Here is a 27001-nt window from a genome sequence, read left to right on the forward strand (position 1 = left end):
GGGGGGGGGGGCTGCCTGGCAATGGGATCGCCGCAAGACCCAAGAACCACTGGAACCAACCCACTGGTGCAACATCGAATTCCAACGCCGAGCGGTCCCCATCTTAGACATTCCATCCCACCCTACCCATGCTGGCGGGGACGAGGCTGCTTGAACCTTGAAAGCTGACTGCATGTCTTGCCCCCTGCTAGCTACCTAAATGTAGCTTGGTAGCTGCTGCTATTGACGGGTCACGGTTAGTATGGTACGGTACGTAGCTGGCCCATGTTACTCTGGCTGCTAGGTACGGGTACTGGCTTGAGATGATGGAGAAGCTGACTTGACCTACCTGACCCTTTGGAAGCGATCCCATTGATTTTCTTCCGCGATCCAATTCTTTTACATATGCATTGTCACCTTTTATTCTCTCTTTCCTCTTCCTCTTTTTAGACTTGATTCAACACTTTCTCCAGCGGTGTATTTTGTCTGTTCAGCTTTTACTTACAAAAAGGGGCCCTTCCTCGAAACAACCGTCGCCTCCCCCCTTATCAGCCAAAAGTTCAACACGTCGGTCTCGCTCTCTCGTCAGCTGAGACGCCTTGGCTCCAAAGAACTGGACAGCATGTCGTAGCTGAAATACATTTTGAACGCAGCCCTCGGTTCCTGATATTAAAAACCTTCTACTCGAAATATTTCAGGGCTCGTAAAAGTCACAGAACCAGTGTCCTGGGTCGGCAACGACAAAGCAGCAGAAGCAATGTGTTTCGTGGTGGGTATAGGCTTTCAGACTATTGTCCGACATATACCTGAAGCCAACTTGATTGCTGACTGGCAAATTTGCAACTCTAGACGCGAAAACCCACCAAGTCCAAAGAGACGCAGCCGCTCGGCCGCCGCCTCACCATCAATGCCGTCAATGGCGTCCGCTCCGTCCAAGCCCTCAAGAGGGCAGTTGATCTGGCCATGTTCATGTCCCCGACCGTCGTGCGCCTCAATGTCGACGGTACCTCTGACGGTAGGGGGGATATATATCTGAGCGCCGTCATCCAGAAACGGTTCAGAAAGCTTTACGACGATCTGCGGCACAAGGAACGCTTTCTCACCCGACAACAATTTGAACGATTCCTCATTGGCGATCAGGGCGAGGCCGCGCCAGAGCTGAAAAGAGAAGCATACACGTATGAACAATTTCTAGAGGAATGGTGGTTCCACTACGGGCTCAACGCAAATAGGCCCGTCGACATGGCAAAGAAGGACTTGTCCAAGCCCATCAGCAATTACTTTATCAGCAGCAGTCACAATACGTACTTGACCGGCGACCAACTAAAGTCCAAGAGCAGTGTGGAAATCTACAAAAAGGTTCTACGACGCGGGTGTCGATGTGTCGAGATAGACGTCTGGAATGGCGATTCCCCTAGTTCAAGCCCCGACCGCAACCTCAAGACACCGTCAAGGCCAGAACACGCCCGTGGTCTCTCGGGAAGCAGCCTGCACAGCGCCGCCGCAACGTTTGTCGATGTTGTGGAGGAGAAGATTGAGCACGCAAAGCAATTCATCAACGGCGGAGAGAAAACTCCGCCCCGAAGTAGAGGCTCTTTCCGTCGGAGAGTCGCAACACACCCTTTTGGTCGTGAGAGCGCTGCGACTTTGGACCCCTCGACGCTCTTGGAGAGGGAAGAGGAGAATGAGGAGCGGGCAAGGTCGAGACAAACGTTTCGAAGACACGAACCCATCGTCATGCATGGGTATACACTCACATCCCCGGTTGGCTTTCGGGAGGTCTGCCGCGCCGTGCGTGAGAGCGCGTTCCAGACCAGCAATCTACCAATCATCATCAGTCTGGAGGTTCACTGCGACTTTGAGCAACAAGAGCTCATGGTTCAGATCATGAAGGAGGAATGGGCAGGCTTACTAGTAGAGAAGCCCCACGATGGCTGTCCCAAGGAGAGACAGCCGCGCCTGGAGGAGCTGCTCAACAAGATCTTGATCAAGGTCAAGAAAGCTTCAACGCCGGAATCAGGAACCGGCTCAATTCTTGCGCCGCAAACGACCTGGGAAGACGAAGCTGGCAGTTCCGATGACGAGAGGTCTGTGAAGAAGGTCAAGACTCTCATTGGCGAGCCTCTCAGCGCACTGGCAGTCTACACTCACAGCGAGCATTTCAAGGCCTTTGAAACTCACGCTGCCAAGATCCCTTCTCACATCTTCTCCATTAGCGAGACCAGGATTCTGGATCTCCATACGACCAAGAAGAAGGAAATGTTCCAACACAATCGCAATTACTTTATGCGAGCATTTCCCAAGGGAATGCGCTATGATTCCTCCAACATGGATCCCTCATTATTCTGGCGAAAAGGTGTCCAGATGGTTGCCATGAATTGGCAATCGTTGGACGAGGGCATGATGCTCAATGAAGGCATGTTTGCTGGAGAGCACGGATGGGTATTGAAGCCTCCGGGCTTCCGCAGCGAGGACGCAAGTAAGACGATCTCATATGATGATGTTCCTCATCATAACCTGGACTTGCGAATCCGCGTCCTCGCTGGTCAGTACATACCCCTGCCTGCAGAGGGTGCGAGCAGCGGCGGCAACACGAGGGCATTCCGCCCCTTTGTCAAGTGTGAATTGCACATTGAAAAACAAGACGAGCGTCCCGAGGCCAATGGCCTCACACGTGTCATCACGAGGAAACAACAGACGTCTTCGGGAAAGACTGATCACCCAGACTTTGGAAACCATCAGAACATGTTTGAGTTCATCAAGGTTCCGAATGTGGTTGATCAGCTGAGTTTCGTCAGGTAAGAAATCTCCTCCATGGTTTTCCCATAGTCCCAGCCAGTCCCCAGGCACCTCACCACTTTGTTCGAAAAGCCGCGTTTTCTCTTTTCCCCCAACAACAACAACAACAACCGCGTGCCTACATATTGCCATTATACCTCCGCCTCTCTTTTATGGCCAATCGCATATGGCTCGCTTTGGGCAGGTTGGGCAAGCAAAACGAATTTGAGTTGGCTTGTGCAGCAGTCCGTTCGAGTACCGTGGCTGGTCCTATTGTATGGCCCGCGATCAGCCGGAATATGCAAGATGGTGCCGCAGGCTGCAGGAAGAGACGTACGATCTACAGCCTGTAGCATGTCGGCAGCCGTCTCTGACCGCTCATCACTCAACGACCAGCTGAAAGCCCAACTCTACTGCACCAACGTTTCTGCTGTGCAACCGGGCCTTGACGCATGTCCCTCCAGGCTACCACTACATGATATACTATATGCATAGATACTTTTGCTAACCATTCTGCTGCACATAGATTCAAGGTCGAGGATGCCGCGTCAGGCCTGATAAGCAGTCCATGTGCCGCTTGGGCATGCATACGTCTCGACCGCCTCCAGACGGGATATCGCTTTATACACCTCATGAGCCCAAAGGGCAATGAGACCAGTGGCGTCCTCCTCGTCCATATTATGAAGAAGTTGCGGTGACCTTGAACGTACATACGTCAAGGGGCGGGCTCAACGTTGCCATGGGCCCCTCTCTTCAGCAGCAAGGAACTTGTACACAGCCCTGTATGGCTGCACAACTTGCACTTGCACTTGGGTATGGTGCAAGAGTCCTTTGCCTTGCAGATTGATCGGCCATGTATATAGGTATGCTTTTTTATTATGGGTTTACGGAGTTTGCTTTCGGGATTAGAATTACGGACAATGGGATGGCAAGCCGGCGCATATGGGGAATTACTACAGGATGTGTTGGGATACCTCTTAGAGGAGGACATGACCGATTTTGGTCGGTGCATTTATTGCTACTGTGACATATGCGGTGCAAGCGGAAAATTTTTGTCAGGATACCCAGGATGGAGCGGTGCTACAGTGCACTCGCGTAACCCAAATGTTGTACTGCTTTACACAATACATACTACATTAAGAAGATGAGAAGCAGTGACAGAGCGCTGTTTATTTCGCTGGTGATACAAAGGGGGTGAAAGTACTCTTATGTCAAGATGAATAATATCAACGGATCACGGAATCGGATCGGACCCAGGGTATTGCATTGGGAAAGACATTGCGAGATTTGCAAAGTGACTAAGCACACACATGTATTATTTATTCCGCCTTTTTTTCCTCTTTGGGTCCTGGTACCCAGGCTGCGCATTTGACGTTTGTGAAATATGAAGGATAAAATTGGAAAATGGTCAAGATGAGGATTGGGACGAAACAAAATCCTAGAGTGTGTATGTATGAGAGAAAGGGGAGTGGGGCATTGAAACCAAGAAAAGGAAGGGAAAGAAAAGAAAAGAAAATAAACATAGGCATGTGCAGACATGGAAAAAGAAAGAAAGAAAGAAAAATAAAATATCAGTAAAGACAAAAATCCTTGTACGAATACAAACCAACAATGCTAAATGCCAAGCCGGACCCACGTCCGCTAGCGAATACGAGCGAGACAAATGGCTGCGCGCAAAAATATGCACTGAACGCCCCCATGCTTGCATATTGTTGCATATTACAGCAGATGTTGGGTGAAGATTTTCATATCTTTTTACCTTTTCTTGATATCCATTGCCCATTCAGATCAAAGCAAGCAAGATCCTGGGGACAATCATGTGGTTATCCCCCCCAATTGAGGATAGGAACAAGGCAAAACCCACTTTTGACACTATTGAAAAGTTGGGGCTTCGGTATACATAGTACCCTATGGCCGAGATGAAGATCCAGTATCCACGTATACCTCCATGTATGCAGGTGCAACAAATGAAAATCCACCGGGCAACAAAGGCTTGTACTCTCCCGAAAACCTAGAGAGTATCACTCCGGGTCACAGCCGATTTCACAACAGGTATATTGGGTGACGTAGACTTGGAACACGAATTAGGCGCGGACAAGTTCATTTTCAACGGATAGAGCACGGGAGAGCAAGAGATGGAGTTTCATGGTAGAGAAGAAATCAGCTGTGGAAGGAGGGGGGAGAGAGAAGTAAGTATCAGTCCCTTACAATAATAGAATATAATTGGCACATCTGATTATAGGTCAGATATAGAATGGGGGCCAAGACGCGGCTCCGAGCATACAGGATTTGCCCAGATTGAGATTGTATGGGTCATCTTTTTTTTTTCTTCCCACACCGGCCAAACTCAATCTCTCACGCTCCAGTCCCTCTTCTTTTCTTTTCACTTCCCAGCCATATAGGTACTTTCCAAGGTTAGCAGATTCGTTAATTGACTTTATCCGCACTGCAAAGGAGATAACCGAAAGGGGAGAAAATTTCGGAGGAGAAACAGGCAGTAGGTGGACAAAGTTCAAGGGTCTTTGCTGAGAATACTAGGGTACCCGGCAGTATTCTGTTCCCTTGGGTATGCCAAGTTTACCTCAAAATGGGGGTACAGAAAGTCTTTCGGGGATTGGCTTGACATACCGAGTATCATCATGTCATTGGCTCGCAGCATCTGGCTCCACACAAATCTTTGATAACAGTATACTTGCTTTTTACTCTTTCTCTCCCCTGTTTCGTCCAGGCCCGCATCAGTTGGGGTAGACGATCTAGAGAAAACTGTTTCGCGAGATGCCAGATCAGATCGCTGGCGAGGTGGCTGCAAGCCCAAAAATGCCACGCATCTCTCATTCTCCGCCATGGATTTCTTCCCATGTACCTAGAAAGCTCAAGGTCTCACAAATCTCTCGGTTCAAACCCACAAGCAGTAGTACATATACAAAACTCGTGAGACGCATCGAAATCACTGATCAACGTCCGTGGGATTATTGGTGCGATGGGAATAACCGTCAGCAGATCTCCAAGCTCCTGGCTCCATATCTGATGCTGGCAATCAATGCCTTCACAAGCAAAAAGCCTGACTGGTGGAGAAGAGGACAGGTGTGGTAGATTCGGCTCATAGATTACAGGGCCGTGGTATCCATCATGTCGGCGTCCTCTATGGATTTTGCAGACGACGGTCAACCTTGCGCGTGCGCCGCCAAATAATTGCTTGTTCTTTGTTTGAGTTGGATTGGATGGTGCGGGCGGGTGATACCCGCTCACACGCCGAAGGGACCAAGATCGGCACCTCTTTAGAACGGAACAGGAGATGAATCATAGAAACGAGGCCGTGTGAGACGCCGGTGGGTACGTCCGTACGGACAGACGGCAGAAAAGAAATTTCCAGAGTCTTGTTGAGGACAATACACTTTCTCGGGGATGCCGTCGTGATGCACCGATGTCGAGGGTGCCATGTCGAATATCTTGTTGCTGACCCTCTTGTCATTGTGGAAAATGCGTATACATGTACTTTGTAGAAGACGATTCGCAGCTGAACGAATCCCAGAGGACCGAGCACTTCAATTGGTATGAAGGATTCGATCTCCCTGCATGCGGGACAAACCTTAAATTTTATGATGCTGCAAGGTAAAGGACAGTGACCTATTATGCAGCTCTTGGAAATATAGCTTCCAGTAACCCGACTATCATTGCTTGCTCAGCTGGTGTGGCTGTTGATCAAGGTATATGATGATCTTGGCAGGCATTGTAGTAAAGGCACAGATCTGCTGCCGAAATTCTTCAACTGGTTTCCCATGCGTCTCTGGTGTGCCGGCATCCGAATCTGGCAGTTCCTGTCAGCCAGCCTGGCGCAGGCAACTGGCATGCATCTAGGCCTAGCACTGGGACTCGGGCAGGCAAGTCGACTGATCTACAACCGTGGCTTGCGCGGGAACGGCACGTTCCACTGGAAATGAGCTGACACATGGTGCGAGACGCCTCGACCTCGTAGCGACCAAGAGGCAAAAGAAAGCACGAGTTACATAAGGCCAATGATCGGAAGGGGGTCCGAGCAGAGACAGGCTTACAACAGTAGTATCTGTCAACCACGTTGTCGTGTAACCTACATGGGAATGCTGCATCTTCACACAGCAGGGAGGAGACGACGCCCTCCTTGGCTCCGGGTGTGGGCTTTGGGTGACCCTTTGCTTCTTCGCTGCCCCATGCTTTCGAGAACGATCGAACCCCCTTTGACACGGCTCTCATTCGTTCCCGGCAATCTGGCTCACACATCTGCATCTGGCCATGCGATCTACACGGGTTGCCAGTAGGCTTGCCCTGGTCATTGTCCTGGTTCAAGATCCGATGTCTTGCCCAGTCGGCCAGCTGGCCGTGAATCAGATTGCTTCAGCCCATAGATGTTGATTTAAGGAGACTATAGTGCGATATTCTGGCCCGTGAGCTGAGCTGTGAGATGTGACCATGAGGTATTGATTGTCTTGGGCGTTCACGATAGTCTGGTTCGCCGCCAGAGGGACGCCCTATATACGGTCACTGGAGCATCTTCAGTAAGTATTGTGCTTCGCTGCCTGTGCAAGCTGGGACTAGCCCATAAAGTAGGCTGCACAAATGGCACGAGAGGGTTTACTGTAATTGGATTTCGTAAGCCATAGTCTCTCACGTCGACCCATTCTTTTGGTAGAGATGAGGTGATAAGACGGACCACATTCATCACACCAACAAATTCATGGCGGCCCGCTGCTGGATGGTCTCTATAGCTCGCTTACACTACAGAGGTGGACATCGGATTGCCGAGTGTACAGAGGCTGGGTTCTGTTCAGTCATACCAAGGGGGTTGACCGGTCGCCATATCCGAATCTGGCGAGTTTTGTGACAGGTCGAATTCCAACCATGAACCTAGGACCAGTAGTTTGCACGGAGCAGGACAAGTGCTTGCCAAGCACGGTACAGGGGTGTTCTTCATCCGCGGCTCTCCAGGTCCACTCCGGGGTGTATCGTATTAGGATAAGTTTGTGCAGATAATATCTACCTGACCATCAGCGGCTGGCCAATCGATATATGAAATCAACGATCGATCAGTTGACTTGTACTAATAGATGGGGGGCAGAAGAAGAACCGTCCGTCCGATTCCTTGATGCCCCGCATCAAGGACAACCCAGACGCCTACTTCGTACGTACGTGGGCCGCCTTCATTCTCAGCCAGCAGTCGAGCATGAGCCCTATGCGCAGAGCCGTCGTATTGGAACAGAGCCGTGATATTGAAATCGACGATACAGGGGCCCGGCCCCGTAATTTTGCAGGCCACACAGCATTGTGCAGGGCCTGTCATATATCGCTTTTTGGGAATCAGACAAGTAGCATACCAAGAGTACAAACACGTTTCGGAGACTGCCCCGGTGTGGGGTCCAGGGGACCCGAGAAACGAAATCCTGAAAAGATTGGATAGAGTGCCAAGAGCCCCATGCCGGTTGTCGGGCATATACAGAGCTTCGTGACAGTATCCAATTTTTTATTTTCTTATGTAGCCGGTGATTGTTCTTCCCTTCTTCCCCTAGCCTCGCAAGCTTTCCGGAAAACGTAGGCAGTCGGGCCGTGGTACTTTTACAAAACTTGTCCTTGAGGATGAAGCATGGGTACTTGGTTGGCGCCCACTATCCACAGATAACAAGGCAGGAAGCAGAAGCAGCATCGTCATTCGCGATTGAAAGTGTGAGTAAAAGCGGTACAATAGAAGGAAAAAGATGCGCTGCCAACCGCCACTTCTGCAGGGACTCGAATGCTTGAGAGGACTTGGTACTTTTGCATGCGGATGTCGTGCGGGTATCAGCTGGACGGAGCCGCGGGGAACGTGAATGGTGATGACAGTGTATAGCGGCCGAAAGAAGTGTCTTGATAGAGGGATAATTTTGGACAAGAGCGAGGTGGAGGTACCGTTTAAGCCTCCGGCAGATCTTGGTGGCTGCTGGGCGGTATGCGGCTGGACGTTTGTATCGTCGATAAGCGATGGGCCACCCCAAGATGCGCTGCGGTGCGGGCGGACAGCAGGTAGGTAACATCCGACAAAAATGTGGAGACCGCTGAAGAAATATAGTTTGGAGAAGCAAGTTGGACGTTGGCTTATGATTATGTTCCCCCAATCTTGCCAATCTATTGCATGAGATGGAGACGAATTAGGCCACAGAGATGTCGGCCGAGTTGGTACATTGATGATGATCTCCTCCGGAGAACTGCGCACTTAGTTCTGCCAAGGCTCACAATGGCATTGCTACCGGCCGGGATGAGGGTCCGATATCAATTTGCCCAACTATCACCTAGGCAGGTATTTTGTGCAAGTTTGTGGTTGGTAGAGGACGAGCGGTTGTTGGAATCAGCTCGTGTCTTCCTTGATAGCCACAGCCTACTACCACTCTAGCTTCATGTCTCATGTGCGCAAGTGGAGTGGTTCAACAAGGACAAAATGGACAAGTCGTAAAAAAGTAAGCCTAGGAAGGGAGGGGGGTATTGAGTAAGTATCAAGCTGCTGCCAAGTGCCGCATCGTCGTCGTCGTAGTCGGGTTCTACTCGAGGTATCGTGACGGCATGGCATTATAGGTCGGTCCGGGCAGGAGTATGGACGGATGTATGAATGTGTGATTTGGAAAAGAGTGACCAGGAAAGCGGTTTCTGTCGTCTTGCTTGTGTCATATGCTGTGGAATGAGTGAATGGATGGATGAGTGCGTTAGCTTCCTGGGCGCTGGGCCTTTCATCTAGGTACTTGTTGGCGGTAGGTCATGTAGGTATACAAGTTCCCTAACCTAGGTTGTTGAATGGAGAAAGTGAATGGAGACGGGAAACCCTGAAAGACGTTGGATACTCCATGCTGCAAGCGATCGACTTCGATAGTCAGTGTACCAAGAGCCCAATGTAACCAACAATCTGACTGACTGATTGACTGATTGACTGACTGACTGACTGACTGACTGCCTGCCTACCTGCATGCATGTGCAGTAGTAGATACCTATGCATGCAGGAAGGGAGAAGGACAGAGAGAGAGAGGTCTTTGCTCCGTGTGTGTGTGTGTGTATGTGTGTGTGTGTACCTGTCCATGCGAAAGAAGAAAGAAGAAAGCTGAGAGAGATTGATTGCGGACAAGGGGGCATTTCCAGGTACCTGGATCGGGCAACAAGGTGTCTTTGCTATGACCCTGGCACCTAAAAGTAACGTAGGTAGGTAGCAGCACCCAGCATTGACCTAGCACCCAGTATGTAGGTAGCATTGACAATAAAAAAGTAAAGCGACATGAGCAGCAGCGCAATAACAGAAATCAGATCCTCAGACCTCGACTTGGATCCAATGCATCGAGCTCTCCTCGTCTCTCTCTCTCTCCCTCTCTCTTTTTTGTGTCATGCCTGGCGTCGGATGGGTACTGGCAGCAAGAGCCGGGCACGCAAGCTCAGCATTGACTTTTTCCTCTCTTCCCTCTCACACTGATGAGAAAGAAAAAAAAAAAGGGACTGGAAGTCGTGGCTTCTTGTTCTTGCTTTTCCCGTCCTCTGACCACCCTGATCTCAAGCTACTATTGGCAAGTACCCACCCTGCTCAGTGATCGATCAGATCCCACAACTCTGAATGATCCAATCACCAACGCCATGGACTCGATCTCCATCACAGGTGATGGAGTCGAGGGCCCAAAGTGTCTCTCTGTGCCATGTACCTCATTTTTTATTTCCTTTTTTTCCCGTCTTATTCCTTCTTTTACTTTTCTTCTTTGTATTATTTCTCTTGGTCACGGACGACACACCCCCCTTTTAATTGCGCAATTGATTGACTGATGACATGGAAGCTCGCTAGAAGCTACTTTGTCCAGTTTACTTACTCACAGACAGTAGTGGCGCCATACACTCTTTGTATCTTACTTCACATTAATGTAGGTACTGTACCTCGCTCACCTAGTTGAGGCATTGATTGCATGATCCTAGGGTGCTTCGAACAGAAAATCACCGCTCTAGTGCCTCAGCTCCGGTTGAAGCATTTCGTTGTCTTTTTTTTTTCCCTCCCCTCCCCTCTACTTGACTTTTGACCGTGTACGTTACTGCACTGTACCTGGCTCCAGCTCCATCCATGCATGGGGGAAGGAGTATGATGATTACAACGATACCTTCCTGGGCCGTGCCGCCGTAAAGAAAACCAACGCATGGGATTTTCTCTCTTTTCCCATCCTCCGCCGCTTCTTCCCATGTTGATTCTGGCTCGGCTTGCGATTCGATTGTCGCCGAGCCCACCAATGTACTGTACCCATCGATACGTATACTGCCGCTAGCCTTCTTGGATCGCTGCTGGCCTGTTATTCCCATTAACCCCTAGACTGTCGGTTACTTGCAATTCTTTAGTCCTATAGCCACTCACCCTGCTCCTCTCTTCTTATCACTTTCCCGATCGCAGGGTCCTGTGCATCAGCCGCTACCGGCGAAGATACTTTGTGACAGGTTCAATCTGTCATTCATTTATTTTATTCTATTTTATTTTACTTTAGTTTCTGTCTGTTATTCACTCTTCTCCCATGTTGGCCTAGGTCTACCAACTAGCGATTTCCGAGATTTCATAGTCGGGACGAGAAGAATTGAAAACTATAAGTAGGCACCTATGCCCTCGTGGGTTTCTGACATCGTATCAGGTTCAAGCTCAGACTCAATACTTCTATACCTACTACTTACTCCTCGTTCCCTTCGAGAATCTTTCGAGACCTAACATTCTATCATCTGTCCTTCTCATCGTGGTCTTGCACGTCGACTAGCCTTGAACATCCATCCACGTATCGCCTTCGCAAGTACACCACCCAAACCAACAATGTCACTCCCCAGCGTTCCTCTCTGCGATGCCACAATCAAGGCACGGCGCGAAGCGAACAAGCAGCAACATAGCTGCTCTCCAATCAACAGCTCGGTACGCTTCAGCTCAACCAAGATGAATACGATATCTTTTTCTCTCTAACAAGATCCTATAGACACCAGGTGTTCGTTGTGCAACCTGCGCCTCTCGCGGTAGAGAACAATGGGTTCTTCCTGGTCGCCCTTGCCCTATCTGCGGCACACCAGCCTTGTGATTGGCAGATTTCTTGTAAGTTTGGATCATCACTATTCAGTCAATTGGTTCGTGCTGACCTGTTCGATTGCTAGCACTTTCCCAGACGTGATCTCTTGTGGTCTAGTTCCTTCATCCTTCTCCATAGAATTCTTTTGACGGATACATTCTTTTTCTTTCCTTATTTTGTGCTAGGTGTCCTCGTCACGGCGGCGTTTATGGTGAGGATTCGCATATCTCGGGTCAAAGGTATGGATCAGAGGTAGCACCTGGGGGGTATACGGATGGCGTTCGTAACAAGGAGACAATCTTTCATCCCAAGACTGGCGCAAGGGCACTGGGTTCTATTGGAGTTTGAAGAGCCAGTCTTCGGCTTCTGCACTTTGTCGTTCTCTTATCTGGTTTTTTTCAGATATCCGGGCTTAGAGGCATCTAGATATAATACTATATATGTGGAGCGGGGTCTTCCTCTCGTGATCCTATTGGACCATTATTCGATCTTTAAACCTTGTCCTTGAAGATGCTGACGATTGAGACTGACACGCAAAGACTCTAGCAAGAAATAGACGATCAATACTTTCTTCAGCTCCGAAATTATTCCCTGTGTCATAATTGTAAATACCTAGCCTTGGCGGACCGAGCGATGAGAGATTGTGACTTCATCCGAGAATAGCAGTAAGCGAGACATGAATCGACATGCCCTGGTGGCTGGACTGAGATGTGAGGCAGACCATAGAAGACACGCAATTCCAACTTCAGCTGTCGTGTACACTTTTCTTTTCAAGGTTGGCAAAGAACTGAGGTTGTGAGCTTGGGATCAGGTGTGCACAGAGGAAAACCGTTGCTAGAGGGCAACACGGAACTTGGCCAGGCCATAAGGAGTCAAGTCCAACATCTAGGTTTGAGCCGGTCTCCCCCAGGAAAACGCGACAGACCTAGGCAGGCAACCCAAGTCTGGCTTCTTTCTGGGCTCGTGTCTGACTTGGGCTGGGCATCTGAGATGTGCATTATAGGCAATGTAGGTCAAAACTCTATTCCATCTGTGGTGAAAGAAAAGGCTGCGCGTTCTGTGGTGACCTAGATCTACGGTCATGCACAAACATTACTAAGCATTCCGGTATAGATGTACATATCGGGACGTGGTGATTATTCTCCATTTGCAATATCGAGAACAAGCCTATAGAAGAACCTTGATCTGTGCTATCCAACTATGCAGCCAAGCACGTGAATGACAATTGACCATGCTGATATATTGTGATGCCTTTAAAGACATGCGTCTACCTACTATGTTGGCAGTTATATATATCTGGGAATATAGCCGTGCTCAAGTGCCGTCGTGGTTTGGAGTTTGAGGGAGGACAAATAGAAAGACGCCGAGCCCGTGATTCGTCAGCGGTCTGGGGTAAGTGATTGCAGCAGCCAATCACCTGGGTCGTAATTCGAGGCTACATTGTAGTCATCCTGGATTGTTTTTTTTATGGAGGGGCGGCGTGAGGAGAGAATCTGGGGGGATCCTTTTTGGGGGGTCCATTGGCCTTTTTTAGGGTCTTTTTTCCCCAGAGTTTCCCAGCATCCCCGACCGGCGTCAAGTTACAAAAAGGGACCGGAACCCCGCCTCCACCTTTCTTCCGACCTCTCCTTCGTATGTCCGCCGCCCACTCTTGTCCAAGCTAGTTGGCAGCACAGCACAGTCTCGTATTGCTTCTTTCCACAAGATTGAAGCCGGCCCAGTGGTCGTACCACGGTCGGACGATACACTATGACGGAGCACAACGGCATCGACATCCTCTGCGATGCGGCAGGGTCGGATCTTCTGCTGAGCTCGTTCCTCACCCCGTCCTCGCCCGCCCCGGAACCCCAGCAGCGCACCAAGCGCATCAAGGTCGCCGACGAAGACGGTGCCTCGCCCACGTCGCCGCACGTTTGTCATATATGCAAGAGGGTCTACGAAAGGCATGTCCGCGCCCATTGGAGTTTGTGACTGCGCGTGTATGCTTGACCAATTCTGACTCCTTTACTGCAACAACAGGGCGGATCACTTGACTAGACATTTACGATCACGTTGGTCCACCCCCTCGATCAATCCTCGATACCCGAATCAGAACATTCGGCCAGAATACATCAAACTAATACGAATGACTTAGACGAGAATGCCCGCCCTTACAAATGTTCCCGGTGCCCCAAACGATTTAATCGAGCGTGGGTATCCCTACTACAACGACAGCTAAAACAAGAGATAAACATCTACTCACAAGCATATTTAGCGATTTGTTGACGCGGCACGAAACAACCCACGATAGGGATGACGGAGGGAAAGGCAGGCCTATAATCCGCCGGAGTGATCGCGCTTCTGAGGCTTGTGTCAACTGTGCCGCCTCAAAGGCCAAGTGCGACGACCAAAAACCATGTGGCCGATGCAAAACCAAGAATTTGCCGTGCCAAACTGCCGCCAAGCGCGGCTCTATTTACGGCATTTCAGATTGTGGGTAGACTCCAACTCAAAAGCTGTGTTCATATACTGCTTGATTAGCATCAACGTCCAGAATCACAACAGGCCTTACTGACTGCATGACAGCCCAGTCCAGTGAGACATCTGTCGGTAGCCCGGGCGTCAGGAACACCCCGGCCGTGGTAGCTGATGCTCAGGCTGCGATGCCTCTACCGATGGAACGTCGAGTACAATTCCCTGCAGACCAAGAGATTGACGTGCAAACCGTCATGGCTCCCACGCCCTATTCCACAGATTTTGTCCCTCATCCCCTGGCGACGGATGACATGTTCTTCTTCAACCCGACTCACAATTTCTATCAAGACATGGACTTTAGTTCATGGGACATGAATTTTGACAGCTACACAATCCCGCAAGTCGACATTACAGGACCGAGCCCCCAGTCATCCACAGCGTCTACCTCCAAAGGCCCTCCCCGTGATCCTACACGTGGCTATGCGGCATTCAAACGGTCGCCGTGGCTCTGGGAGCCAAAAAGTAAAGACTCGCTGGGCAATGAGCAAGAGGGATTGGCCTTTAATGAGAAATCCATCGCTCACTCTCCGGCATATGAACGGATTCTAGCATCAAAATCATCTCGCTGGAAGATGGAGCCGGCAATAAGGGACAAGTTGTTCGCTCTCGTCTTGTCGCAGCACAAACATCCGACCAAGATCCCGTCGTTCCCTAGCCTGGAGCTGCTCAATTATCTCTTGCAGGCCCACTTTATCCAAGACGAATACCAAACGGACAGCTGGATACACTCGGTTTCGTTCGACCCGTCTTCAGCCATCCCCGAGCTCCTCGGGGCACTGATCGCAAGCGGCGCCACCTTCATAGCTGATCCTGCTATTTGGCGCTTTGGACTTTCCTTGCAGGAAGTTGTCCGCATGGGAATCTCTGCAACTGTAGGAGTGCTCTGGAAGCCTTTCTTTTCTCAACTCATCTAACAGGCCTGTAGTTTGAAAGCAACAACAGCATGACTAGAGACCTCCAATGCCTCCAAACCTTTACATTGGAACTAGATATAGGTCTATGGAGCGGTTTTAAGCGAAAGATAGAAATGGCGGAGAGTTTCCTCTTGCCCCCTCTGACTGTAAAGATACCCTCTAGACCTCGGGGCAGAATGGACGCTTACCTCTAATAGATGCTGCGGCGCGCTGGAACGTTTTCTGCGGGCTCAGACTCGCCGGGGCCGATACCCCTGGCATCAGATTCTCCCCAAGAGCTAGAAGCAAAGTGGCGCAGTTTCATAGAACGGGAGTCCTATAAAAGGTACCTTTCAAGTCAAACGCTGGATTTCGGATGGATATCCTGCTAATGCCCCTTAGGCTTCTTCTGCATATATTCTTCCGCGATGCTCAGGCATCGATCATGTTGCAGCACGGCACGTTGCTGTCGTATACTGAATTGTGTTTCAGTCTCCCGGCCGCCCGGGATCTTTGGCGAGCACCAACAGCCGAAGCATGGAGAGAAATCTATCTCCGCAAGAAGCCGCTGCCGTCCGACGTGACGCTCCCGCGAGTAGCGGACATTATGCATTCCATCACTATGCTGGACCTGTTTGAAGAATTTGTTGATGTGGAGCTCTGCTATGGTGCTGTCCTCTACGGATTCTGGGGCCAGATCCATGCATATAGAGAAGCTGTCAAGTTCTACGACCATCAATCAGCAACGTCTACCCGTCGCACGTCGAGGGTGACACATCGTCTCTGGCTGACTTCACAACATCAGGAACTTTACCGGGACGTATCAGAATTCGCCATGCTCATTGGCAGCTCACCAAAGCTTGCCACCCAGCTGTCTGTAGTTGCCGAGCTTTTCATGATGATGCTGCATGTGTCGCCCGATGAGCTCCAACGATTTGCTGGAAAACAGGGAGAAGATGAAGCACGGCAGGCGGCAAGCCATCTCGAAGACCATTGGGAAGGGAGCCGTGATGCGCGGCATGCCATATGGCATGCAGGCCAGGTCATTCGCCACGCACGGACATTACCACCTGCTTCATTACGAGCCTTTAACGCCATAGCTGTCTACTATGCATCTCTCACACTCTGGATTTACGGACTGCTCTCATGTTCCCATTCTACAGCCACAAAGAACACTGCAGAGATGCCCGCTCCGCCAACTTACGTGCTGGTGGACGGCAACGAGAGCAGAGAAACGAGAGCATTTCTGCAGCTTGACAAGGGCACACCGGGCATTAGTATGAACGGCGATGTCCATTCGGGCGTCGAATCCTTGTCAAACACGGGAATGGTGCTGAACATTGCGAGAAATGTCTTCAGGGACAACTTCCCTGTGCGGACAGAGCCACTACCACCTCTGGTGGAAAGCCTTGGAAACCTTTTGAGGGATCTTGGAACTGGGCTGGCTGGGTTAGCATCAAGAGTGCAGAGTCGAGCAGTTAGTGAGGACAGAGATTAAGCTTGCATATCCAAAGACTAGATAAGAGCGCTCACACAACATGACCAAAGATTTGATGCAATGATACCTATTATTCCCTACCGTGACTTGCTTTACTTACCAAGTGATCATATTATATTTATGATATGTGAGGATGTATTCTACATGCAACGCTATTTGGAAGCATAACGGTCATATTTGACGATCAACAGCTAGTGGATAGGCATCATACGATATTCAATGGACCCTCTCTTCCCCCCAATTTATGTATTTTCTTCTTTAATTCAGTGGTGCATGCAGCTAGAATCCAACAGGAAAAAAGGAAAAAGAAAGGAAAGACCCTTCTTTTTAATAAACGGTCAAACGTCGAGACTTGATCACAGGGACAACGCGCTTAGTCCACGTCTAAGCGCAGAAAGGGCCAACAAGGAAACTCCAAACGATGTCAATGGGGGGGAAAAAAATAGTTGGGTTTTGGTCGTGTACCCGAAACGCGCCGGTGTCGCCGCATTGAATTACGACTGACTATTGACTGCGCTTGTTGATTCCCCCAAAGTTTGAACATACGTCATTCTTTGTTAGGAAACTCGAGTCATTCTGTTCTTGTAAACAATCGATTATAGCTTTCATTTTCTGTACCACTGCTTCGCGGATGTTGCGTGCGTCATGAAGCTTGTACACTGGAAAATATACACTGCTTCCAGAGTATGCATGGATTTTGGTGGCACAATATTTTCACTGTAATTCGTGATAATGATGCGAATCTAGCTCTTGTTATTGCTTGTGCTGTTCCTAGAACTTGGGCCAGTAAGAACCCGATAGTTTCATGTCTCCCCCATTCGGCCTGCCCTGGGTATAATGATGTGGCCTTATTTCCTCACTTCGTCCCCCGAGTGGTATAACCCATATATGCAGTGAATTGATCGTGATTGTTGCTTATTGTCATGAATGAATAATGCTGTGAATGACACCTGGAGCACGCCGGCCCAAAGAGACTGTACGAAACAAAGAGAAAAAAAGGAGTAGCCGAGGGTGATCAACGAGCCCTTTGCTCAAATGATCCAATGCTAGCCAATCATGAACATGAAAGCAAAGAGAACATGCTGTGCTCCCGAAAGGGTATATACGATGCTGTGCATCTGTAAAGAAATCTCAAAAAGCTCGTGACATGGACTCAATAAACCACGCGGTATGTCGAACCATGTAGTGAGCCATAGTTGATGCCATAATTAACCCCAAATGGGAGCGTTTCTGTAGGCTGGGGAGTTGTAGCTGTGCAATATCCTATAAGGCGGTGCATTGCTACCATGGCTTCCCAGACTATGTGTTCTGGAATGGCCGCGAGGCACGTGTGGTGGATTGCGGGGTTGCTGGTCCAACGATTTCGGTATCATCGTTCTGCCAGCCCAGGGATCAATTGCGGCACCAGGTGCGTCGCCGTGTGATGGTTGTGCACCAGAGACAACATGAGTCTGGTAACTCTCGTGATGAACACCGTGCACAGCCGTCCGGTCTTGCTGGCGGCCATGGCTACCATAGCTCGATAGTCTTCGGACTGCATCTGCAGACGGTCTGACAGGAGTCTTTGTGTTTTGTAACCGTGGCTTGAATTCTTGTCTTCCAGAATTATAGTAGTTGCTTGAACTCGGCAGCGAGTTCTGGCGACTTTGGTCCAGGGACGACCTTTCCGAAGGTATCTCATGGCCAGTCTTGACTTGCCAGTCAGGTTGACGATAAGTGGTGTTCCTCGCCTGGACGTTGGCCAAGTAATGAAGACCAATTTCCTCGGACATTGAGGTGGCCATGTGATAGTCTAGGCTCTCGTAGTGCAGCTGGGCAGGTGGATAGCTATGCACACTCTCGCGACTTGATCTCCGGGATAAGGACGGCTTGTTGGGAGGGTGGTATTGCATATTCTCCCTACTAGCCTTTCGGGGGAGCGGCGGTGCTGGAGAGGTTTGCCTGGCAACTGGTGGAGTTGACTTTGACCTCGAAGGGGGCACAATGCGGATCGAGGCTTGTGTTCGTGTCTTCATACTGACTGGTGGAGCATATCTTGCCTTGGGGTGCGAGTCTGTTTCGTTGACGGGCGAAGACGGCACATTGTCTATGGGGCCGCGATCCGTGTTTCTAAACGTTGGGCTTTGCGGCTCCCACGAACGAGGTGACATTGATGTGGCTGAAGCAACCTCCAGTGAGGACGGCGATAGAGGCTCGTCCCGCGTACTCGTCAAGGTGGGCAAGTGCTGCCCCCTGTCGATTGAATTCTTACGAATGGGTAGAGGCTTGCGTGGAAGTGGTCTCGGACCAGCGATCCCGTTGGGTCTTCCGCCCTTGACTTCCAAAGCATTCGACACCACTGTTGGCACGGAAGGTAGTGGCGGCTCTTCCTCACGAGCTTCGGCGCTGCCAACGCTGTAAATGGTTCCTAATGTCGCTCTGCTAGACACTGGCTTCAATGCGAGTCGCTTCAACGATTTCGAAAACCCTCCGCCATGACCACCTTGTTCTTCCCTATCGTGTCTAGAGGCGGCAGTGGCGCTGTCTTTCTCTGGAGGCTGTGTCACGTGGATCGCAAGCGGTTTGCGTGCATTGCTAATCAACCTCTCAAGCTTTCCGGGTTTGCGAGCCCCATTGCTACCATTCGAGGAGGACGTAGTAGAAGGCACAGAGCCCGACGGGCTTAGAGGCGGTAGGTCAAGAGAGCCGCGGAGGCTATCTGGTTGGTCTTGTCCACTCCTCGCTGTATCTCGCAACGTTTTTTGCTCAATCACAAAGGCTCTTTCTCCAAAGAATTCCGCCACTTTCGTGCTGATAGGCAAGACCATCGTAGGAGTAGAGTCGTCACTAACGGGCAAATCCTTCCGAGGAACAGGAGGGGCCACTGGTTTGCTCGTCTTGGGTGTAGCGCTTTGTGCGTTCATGTCATCATTTCCGGCCCCCATGCCCAATTCAACCGGGAAAGAATCTTTTGCAGGCGTCTGTGGCGGAACATCGATTGGCTGGGCTGGAGACTCTTCTTTTTCAGGGACCGGTGGCTTGGCAGAGAACGAACGAAGAGATATATTCGAGCTGTAGCCGGAATCGCTCTTTGACAGTGCTCCTGCCCCATGCGGGTGCTCTGAGATTGGAGTGGCTGCTACGCCACTGTCCGATCTCATCATGGCACGCGGCGTTCTGCCTTCTGATATCAGACGAGGGCGTGGTGGCAAGGACTTGGCGTTGAGATCCACGCGTACATCCAAGACTTCGGGTTGCAGAATCTCCTCCTGCTCATCTTGGAATAAGTTGTCCTCCAAAGCAGAATGCTTACTAGTAGTCTGTAAACCGGTAGGATGCGCATCTGGTGCTTCGATGACTGGAGGGCTGAGGTCGACATGTGGCAGATAGTGAGGCGATTTTGGCAGTTCCGGCATGCTACTTTCTTGCAGGAAAATTTGTGGCGCTGTCTGAATCGAACGAAGATGGGCGTTGTTTGGGATTGACCTGGGAATATCCATGGCATGACTTGCACTCTCCAGCGAACTTGTCCTCGTGTGATTTCTCACTCTAAGATGGCGTTCAAAATACTCGACACCGGGGCTCCGATATGCTAAATCACCGAAATAGCCACTCTGAGACGGCTCCAGGTCGCTCAAGGGGCTAGCCACGGGGCTGCCGTTTGTGATACGCAAACTTCCCAACTTGAAAGCTCCAATATGCCCATAATCGTCGTCGCATGGTGTTGACGCACGAGGTATCGACTGGGGATCAATGGTGGGTACGGGGATAGAAAACATGTCACCCGCAGACTCGAAAGAATCCCGACGTGCTGGGGTAGAAGGCAGACTAAATCTGGCCCTTGCGTTCCGTGAACCTCTCGATGGCTCTGGCCTTCGTGTAGCGAGTCCTGGTGTAACCAAAAGCGACCGTCTTCGCATGGGCGCATACATTGAAATGTCCGAGTTAGCTCTGGCTATACTACCACCCGCCGGGGGCGCGTCCGCTAATGACAGTGCAATGGAATCTCTGACTGCCAGCTCCCTAACCTGGAATTGGCTGTCTGATACGATTGAGTTGTTCTCACCAGACGGTTCCTCGACCAAATTCAAGAGCCGCTTGGCTTCGTACGAGTTGAGATCATATGCTGCCGAAGTACGAGAGCCAGAAGCCTGCCAGCTATACGGGCAGTACCAGATTAGCCACTAAATGTCACTTGGAGCGAATGGCATATCAGAGAACCCACCTCGAAGAGTTGAACTGCGTATAAGACGACTCAGAAGCTCCAATGATCATGGAGTTGGCTCTACTTGGCAATGCACTCTGAGAAGGTGTCTGCCGTCCAACACTGCCTTGCTGCTGCCGCCTTGAACCGTGAGGTGTCTGTGAAGACCTTGAACGAAAGATGGCGTTGGCGGCGCGAGTAATGGACCGAGATCTGGAGCGCGTCTTGATTTCTGGCTGGTCATCTCCAGAGGTGGAGGTTGCCTCGGCGGCGCTCATGTCTGCTGGAGAAAGCCACGTTGAATATGGGTCCGGAGCAGGAGATGTGCCATATGGAAGGGAAGTTGTTCTCGAGGTGGAAAAGCGCCGCCTCGGGTTGGGCTGTCCCACGGGACTCAACAGCTTGTTAGTCGTTGTTGTCTCAGGATTGCCAGTTCGGGGCTTGGATAGCTTGTGAGATGTTCTCCGGCCCCTCCCCAGCTCCTCGACCGAGGCCGTGTTGCCCATGTTAGGCAGGTGAGAGGAGTTGTGCCGGAAGGGCGGCTCAGCGATGTTATGCGTGCAAGACCGATGCCATTCCGGAACTCGCTTATATGAGAGACACTGGACGGATGGACCAAAAAAAGAAAGAAAGAAAGTATCTGGCTAGAACTCTAGCATGGGATTAGACAGACAGACAGAAAGGTCGGAAGGAAGGAAGACAGAAAGAAAGAAAAAATCCAGTCTTTCTTCCGTTATCCAGCTGGGGGATCCACGCATGAATCGAAACTGTCTAGGATCAGAACAAAGGTGGGACGGGGGGAGTTGGCAAATGGATATAGCCAGGAAACGCCGTCGGTGTATGCGTTGTAACTGGTAGGCCAGTAGTAGCTTTGGTGTGTGCGTGTGGTTGGTATATATGTGTGTGAGAGAGAAAAGTACGTGCGTGCGTGCGTGCTTTTGCAGAAAGCGGTCACCTCATACCCAGAAGCGGATTCCTCCCTGCGTATGTATGGATTCGTGTGCCCTTTTTTCTCCTCTCTCTTTTTTTTTTCTGTGGCCACGATGGATCTATGCTAGTAGTAGGGATGAGAAGAGTGTAAAGGGAAAAAATTTGCAGAACACAGACGAGAAAGATTGCAGTCTGGACAGAGAAGAGAAGACCTCTTTCAAGTTCAGGATCAGGGCTCCATCATGTAACCCAGAAAAGCTCCGGGACATGGACCTCTAGGTAGCTTTGGTTTCCGGTTCTGGGACAATGGGGATTAGCTATTGTGAATCGCGATCTCGACAGGCTGATAACAGGGAAACTCAAAAGGAACCTCTGGCGCTAGGGTATGTCGAGGGGCGCAACGCCAGAGAAGCGACGGCGGGGGCCGCTAGGGCGCCAGCAATCTAGTAGCTAACGGCTCTAGGTAAGGTAGAGAGGCGGCACCTATCCTACATGGTACTAATCTATGGTATGAGGGTCTCGGTTTTCTGGCTTTGCGCTTTGCAGTCTTCTCTGAGTGGCAGATCTCGACTTGACTTCTTCTTTCTCTTCTTCTCTTTACTGGCGTCTAGCGCCTCGTAGAAGTCGATCCCTGCAGGCGCTAGAATAGAGGCGTGGAGTTTGAGCTTCCCGGGGGCGCTGACCCCGGTACCCCTGAGGCGGTCACAGCCCGAGGATTCCCATTCATTCCATATATTTTATCGCCAGAGTGGATTTAAACAAGAAAATAAAAAATGCCGACAAAAGGTGGGAGAGCCTAAATGAGTTCAGCTCGAGCTGTGAGCTGTGCTATTGTAGGCAACTAGTAGCCCAACCAAGGTAGTCGAATATAGTACTACTACTACTACTACCGCTGCTGCTACTACTACTAATACCCTTCCGTCACTACAATCCGCCAGTGCTATTCCCTACCTAGATTAATTACCACATCCAAGGCATGCACTTCCGGGTTAGCTGCCGTGGGAGAAAATGGCCCAGGGGGGTCCCCCCAAGGGGAGGAAGGATGCTGTCGTATCGTGGCCCGGTGGTTGAGGACGCAGAAAAATCTTGATTTTCGTGATGCAACAGCCATCCTGTGACGCGGGTGATAACCAAGAACTGGATTCGTTCGGATCGCCAGGTTCATTCACCCTTTCCCCTCGTCTCCAATGGGTAGTAACTCTCTCACTTTGCTCTCTCGCTCGCTCGCTCGCTCCCCCGGTGCCTCCGCATGGTTCAACAAGACAGCATATGCAGCAGAGTGAAAAAAAGACCTCGATCGAGACTCGAGAGCATCGGTTTTAATCTCCTCCAAGGTCACAGTCACGAGCAGTAATCAGTACATGATACGGCTGTGTGTATGTGTGCCGCCCAGGGGTTCCGGCTCGCGGTTGAGGCATGTTTCAGAGGGGGTTGGAGGGTTGGAGAGGGCCCGTTCGTGCACGAGGTAACGAACGGACCAGCTACTGGTTTGGAATCGATCGTGCTTCTTCTACTTCTCAATGGGTATCTCTGCACAGTACATTGATCTGCCATGATATGCTCCCCAGTAGTTATTAGTCTTTCCCCCATGTATCTTGAGATTATTCCATTGACAACGTGGCCGCTACGCAAAGTAATTAAAGTATAATGACAGCGGGCTGGCGAAGGAATAAAAGTGTCGCAGTAGGCGAGAGGCAGCGCAGCTATTGATGACAGCGGGCTGACTGATGAGATGGCGCTAGACTTGGGTTGCAGTGTCACTCATAGTCAAAGTCCGTCGTCGTCGTCCATGACGCATTAGGCAAAGGGCCAAAAGCCGTATATACCTGCCCAGGCAAGCAAGTCATTCTTGGTAAATTATGAGCAAATCAAACCAGGCGACTTGCTTGAATCATTCCCGGCGCTCGCTGACAAGAGGTCGCGGGTGATTATGATCATGTCGCAGAAAGATTACAGGCTCAGTAGCAATGGACTTGTGGGTAAAGAAATCATGATGATATGCGATAATCCGCAGATCCAGCAAGCCAGGGACGAGGAGAAGGCAGACGAGCAACCACAAATTATGACTTTGCTTGAAGCTGTTTTGGCCCGCCAGACTTGATCGGACCTTTTCTCTGTACCGTCCTCTTGGCCTCGTACTTGAAGGACTCGTCGACACTAATGGACTTTGTTCTACACTGCACTACGTACTTATTACTCCCGCTGTACCTACCCTTACCTTGAAAGGCGAGCCGGCGCAGGGCGGTAGTCGTAGATCATGGTTTCAATATTTCCGTGCTCCGGCTCGCTATCGTTGGGGCCGCTTGGGAATAGTCTTTTGGGCCGGTCTCCGTCTAGCCTCGACAACCCCACAGCGACGCGCGCGAAATCGATGGGGCCTCTTTTTATTACCATCACTATGAAAATGATCCCATGTTCCATCTCTTTTTTGACCTTGTTCTGCCCCGTGTTCCCTGACCGCGAAAGGGCCATCATGGACGTCATCGGCCCGCAGAATCAATCGTCTGATAATGATGATGATGAAGAAAGACTGGAAGTCATTAGGTACCACCACCTACCTCTCTGTCAGTCACTCACTAACTACGTACATTTGCTTTCCTGTTTCAAGATCGGGAAGCAGCTGCCAATTTGCCCAAATGCCTTGCAACGTCCACCCGATCTGACGAATCGGGAACTTTTCTCGTCATGCAGCTGAATCCCATCCGTCAATCCCTGACTGAGAAATTCCCCCCCTCCCCCAAATGGACTTGCAACAAACACCTGCAACCAACATTACCGGTGGGCCGTTGAGTATTTGTCTACATACTACATGATATTTACGGTACAGAGTATCAATCTATCGGCCGAAGGAGTTGACTCGTCTATATCGTACATACAGACGGGTACATGCAAGCAAACGTATATACGCGCGGATGTGAATTTCTCTTTCATTTCCTTCCCCCGGGATCCCCATTGTTTAAATCTTGATAATGAATGGAAACTCTCTGCTCCCCGGTGGATCCTCTCGTTCGCGACCTTGACCTTTGTTCACCTCATTCTCCATCAAATCTCTCTCAAGGTGAAAAGAACACGCAAACCACCCCCCTGGTAATGTAGAATAACCACATGATAACCAGGGCGGCCCTTGTATCTTTGCGGACCAGATTGTCCTATCGGTCCCGATCATCGATGTTCGGAAACAACAAAAGTCTTCTATTTTTTTTTAACATGTCCCGCAGTCAATGCCGTACCTACCCGGACGTAACAGAATTTCGTCCCATTGTGTGAGTATGTCTGTCTCTGCACAAGGAAGAAAAGGAAATCATCAAAAATAGCAGCTGTACATGCACCTGCTACGACGAGACGTGTTTTGACGAGTCATTAGCCTGAAAGACTTTCAAAACACGATACTCTGTACATGTGCAAGGCACTTTTCACAACCAGCAGGATCTCTCTCTTTTTTTTTATTTGACTTTTGTCCAGGATTGATGTGCACTTCTTTTTGCCTAGGTGAGGGACGTGGCGCGGCACCTGCAACGACGCACAGCATTAGCGGTCTCTCCGCAAGCACCAAGATCAAGTTTCAAAGTGCCGCGCGCGGGCTTGTGATGGCCATGTATGTTTTCGTAACGCCATTCGCCCATTGTATATGCATTGCACCAGGGCCAGCGCCAGCGCCAGTGCCACTGCCAACACTACCAGCAACGCAGCCAGTTTGTTGTTGTTGTTGCATGAGGCTGAAAATGTTTGTAACCACCTCATGACTGGCCACTTGACAAGAGACTAGCCGAGACCAGACCAGAATCATTCCTCGTATACACATAGTATATGCCCATCTGCCATGTATCTACTGTAGTAGCAGCCAGCAAGTAGCAGCCATCCCGTAACTGATGCTGCATGAGCGGTGGTGTCCGATCTGCTTTTGGCATCTTTAACCAATCAAAACCCCAATGCATCCAAGCATCCTCCCTTGGACACATGCTGTTTCCTTGATCTCGCAGGGCAGGCAGCAGATGCATGTATGTAAGTATGCATGCATTGCATGCGCGCCTCTCAATTCAAATGATGGTAATCCCACGTCCAATCCCAAACACTGACGCCCTAGACCACAAAGAGGAGAGAGCACAGAAAAACACACAAGGGAATTGCGGGAATGAGGAGTGACCCAGCAGACGTCATTGCAATATACTATGTAATAACAATATAGACCCGGCACGGCTTTCGCAAGGCGTTTACTTTGCGTGTCAAAATTACACAGCATCCTTCTATTTCCATATCGCATTCAAAATATCGATCATCCCGCAGAGCAAATGACCATTGCTGGGGGATTGGGGGAGGGGGGTCAAAGGAAGGGAAATGCGGGTTCATCGCGGGGACGGAGAGTCGGTTTCATGGCCCTGGTCGTAAATCAACCAAAAGCGGCAGAAAACAATGTCGATGATACCTGAATCCCGGGGGAGTAACAGACCCCATCGAGATACTAGAGAGAAGCTGAGAAGATCCCCCCATCCAAGTCGGTGTTTCCGTATTCCCCTTTTGCCAAGCACTACCAAACAATGACCCCTCCTCGTCTCTCTCCATCTCTCCATCTCTCTATGCTGCCGCCTTGTCCGGCCGGCTATCGATTACAGTCAACTGCCCTCTCTCTTCCAAGCTTCGCATCATGCATGTGCATGTTGAGCCATGTTGTGGCGCCCCAGCCTTCTGCAATTCGACGTCTTTGTAACACCTCGACCCAGCACATTCTTTTGCACGTGTAATGTACTGTAGGTTGTAGGGGTGCGGGACTAGAGGGCAGATAGATTTGTGACTTTTTAGCGACACTGTCAATGGACACACGTAATAGTCGGCGATTATCTAAAGCTTCTTCTTCAATAGAGAAAGATCATGACAATTTTTATGATTTTTGTAGCAAAGACACAAACACTGACTTGAACCCACAGCCCGTAATCAGCAATGATCTATCCCCCCTCGCCACACTCAAATCTCGTGTACGCGTAAACAGACCAAGAGAGGACAGAAAAAAAAGTCAGCCCGAGCCTGCGTATACTCGGATACTGCTTTTCATTGGCAGTGCTTCCAAACTCTAAAATCCGCCCAAATCAAGGTAATTAGATCGCGGCCGGCACAGTTTCCAAAGTGTCTTCGGCCGGTCGCCCAAAATCGTGGCAAAGTCCTCTCACGTCCGCAT

General features: G+C 50.3%; 3 protein-coding genes across 3 annotated transcripts; 2 read left to right on the forward strand and 1 right to left on the reverse strand.

Annotated features, from left to right (window-relative positions):
* Nucleotides 1–948: 948 nt before the first annotated feature.
* PFICI_09907 (uncharacterized protein) lies at nucleotides 949–3455 on the forward strand (the record flags this gene model as incomplete). The annotated part of the gene is made up of 2 exons (XM_007838488.1): nucleotides 949–2777; nucleotides 3284–3455. The coding sequence occupies 2 exons, from the start codon at nucleotides 949–951 to the stop codon at nucleotides 3453–3455; spliced, it is 2001 nt and encodes a 666-aa protein (XP_007836679.1).
* A 10107-nt stretch (nucleotides 3456–13562) lies between these two features.
* PFICI_09908 (uncharacterized protein) lies at nucleotides 13563–16718 on the forward strand (the record flags this gene model as incomplete). The annotated part of the gene is made up of 7 exons (XM_007838489.1): nucleotides 13563–13724; nucleotides 13948–14006; nucleotides 14068–14285; nucleotides 14379–15199; nucleotides 15253–15387; nucleotides 15439–15566; nucleotides 15623–16718. 7 exons carry the CDS (start codon nucleotides 13563–13565, stop codon nucleotides 16716–16718), a joined length of 2619 nt encoding a protein of 872 aa, XP_007836680.1.
* Nucleotides 16719–17926: 1208 nt separating this feature from the next.
* On the reverse strand, nucleotides 17927–21407 carry PFICI_09909 (uncharacterized protein; the record flags this gene model as incomplete). Its single annotated transcript, XM_007838490.1, has 2 exons — nucleotides 17927–20855; nucleotides 20923–21407. 2 exons carry the CDS (start codon nucleotides 21405–21407, stop codon nucleotides 17927–17929), a joined length of 3414 nt encoding a protein of 1137 aa, XP_007836681.1.
* Nucleotides 21408–27001: the final 5594 nt, after the last annotated feature.

This window comes from Pestalotiopsis fici (genome assembly GCF_000516985.1).
Source record: "Pestalotiopsis fici W106-1 unplaced genomic scaffold PFICI_Scf_7, whole genome shotgun sequence".
In the NCBI taxonomy this organism is placed as follows: Eukaryota; Fungi; Ascomycota; class Sordariomycetes; order Amphisphaeriales; family Sporocadaceae; genus Pestalotiopsis; species Pestalotiopsis fici.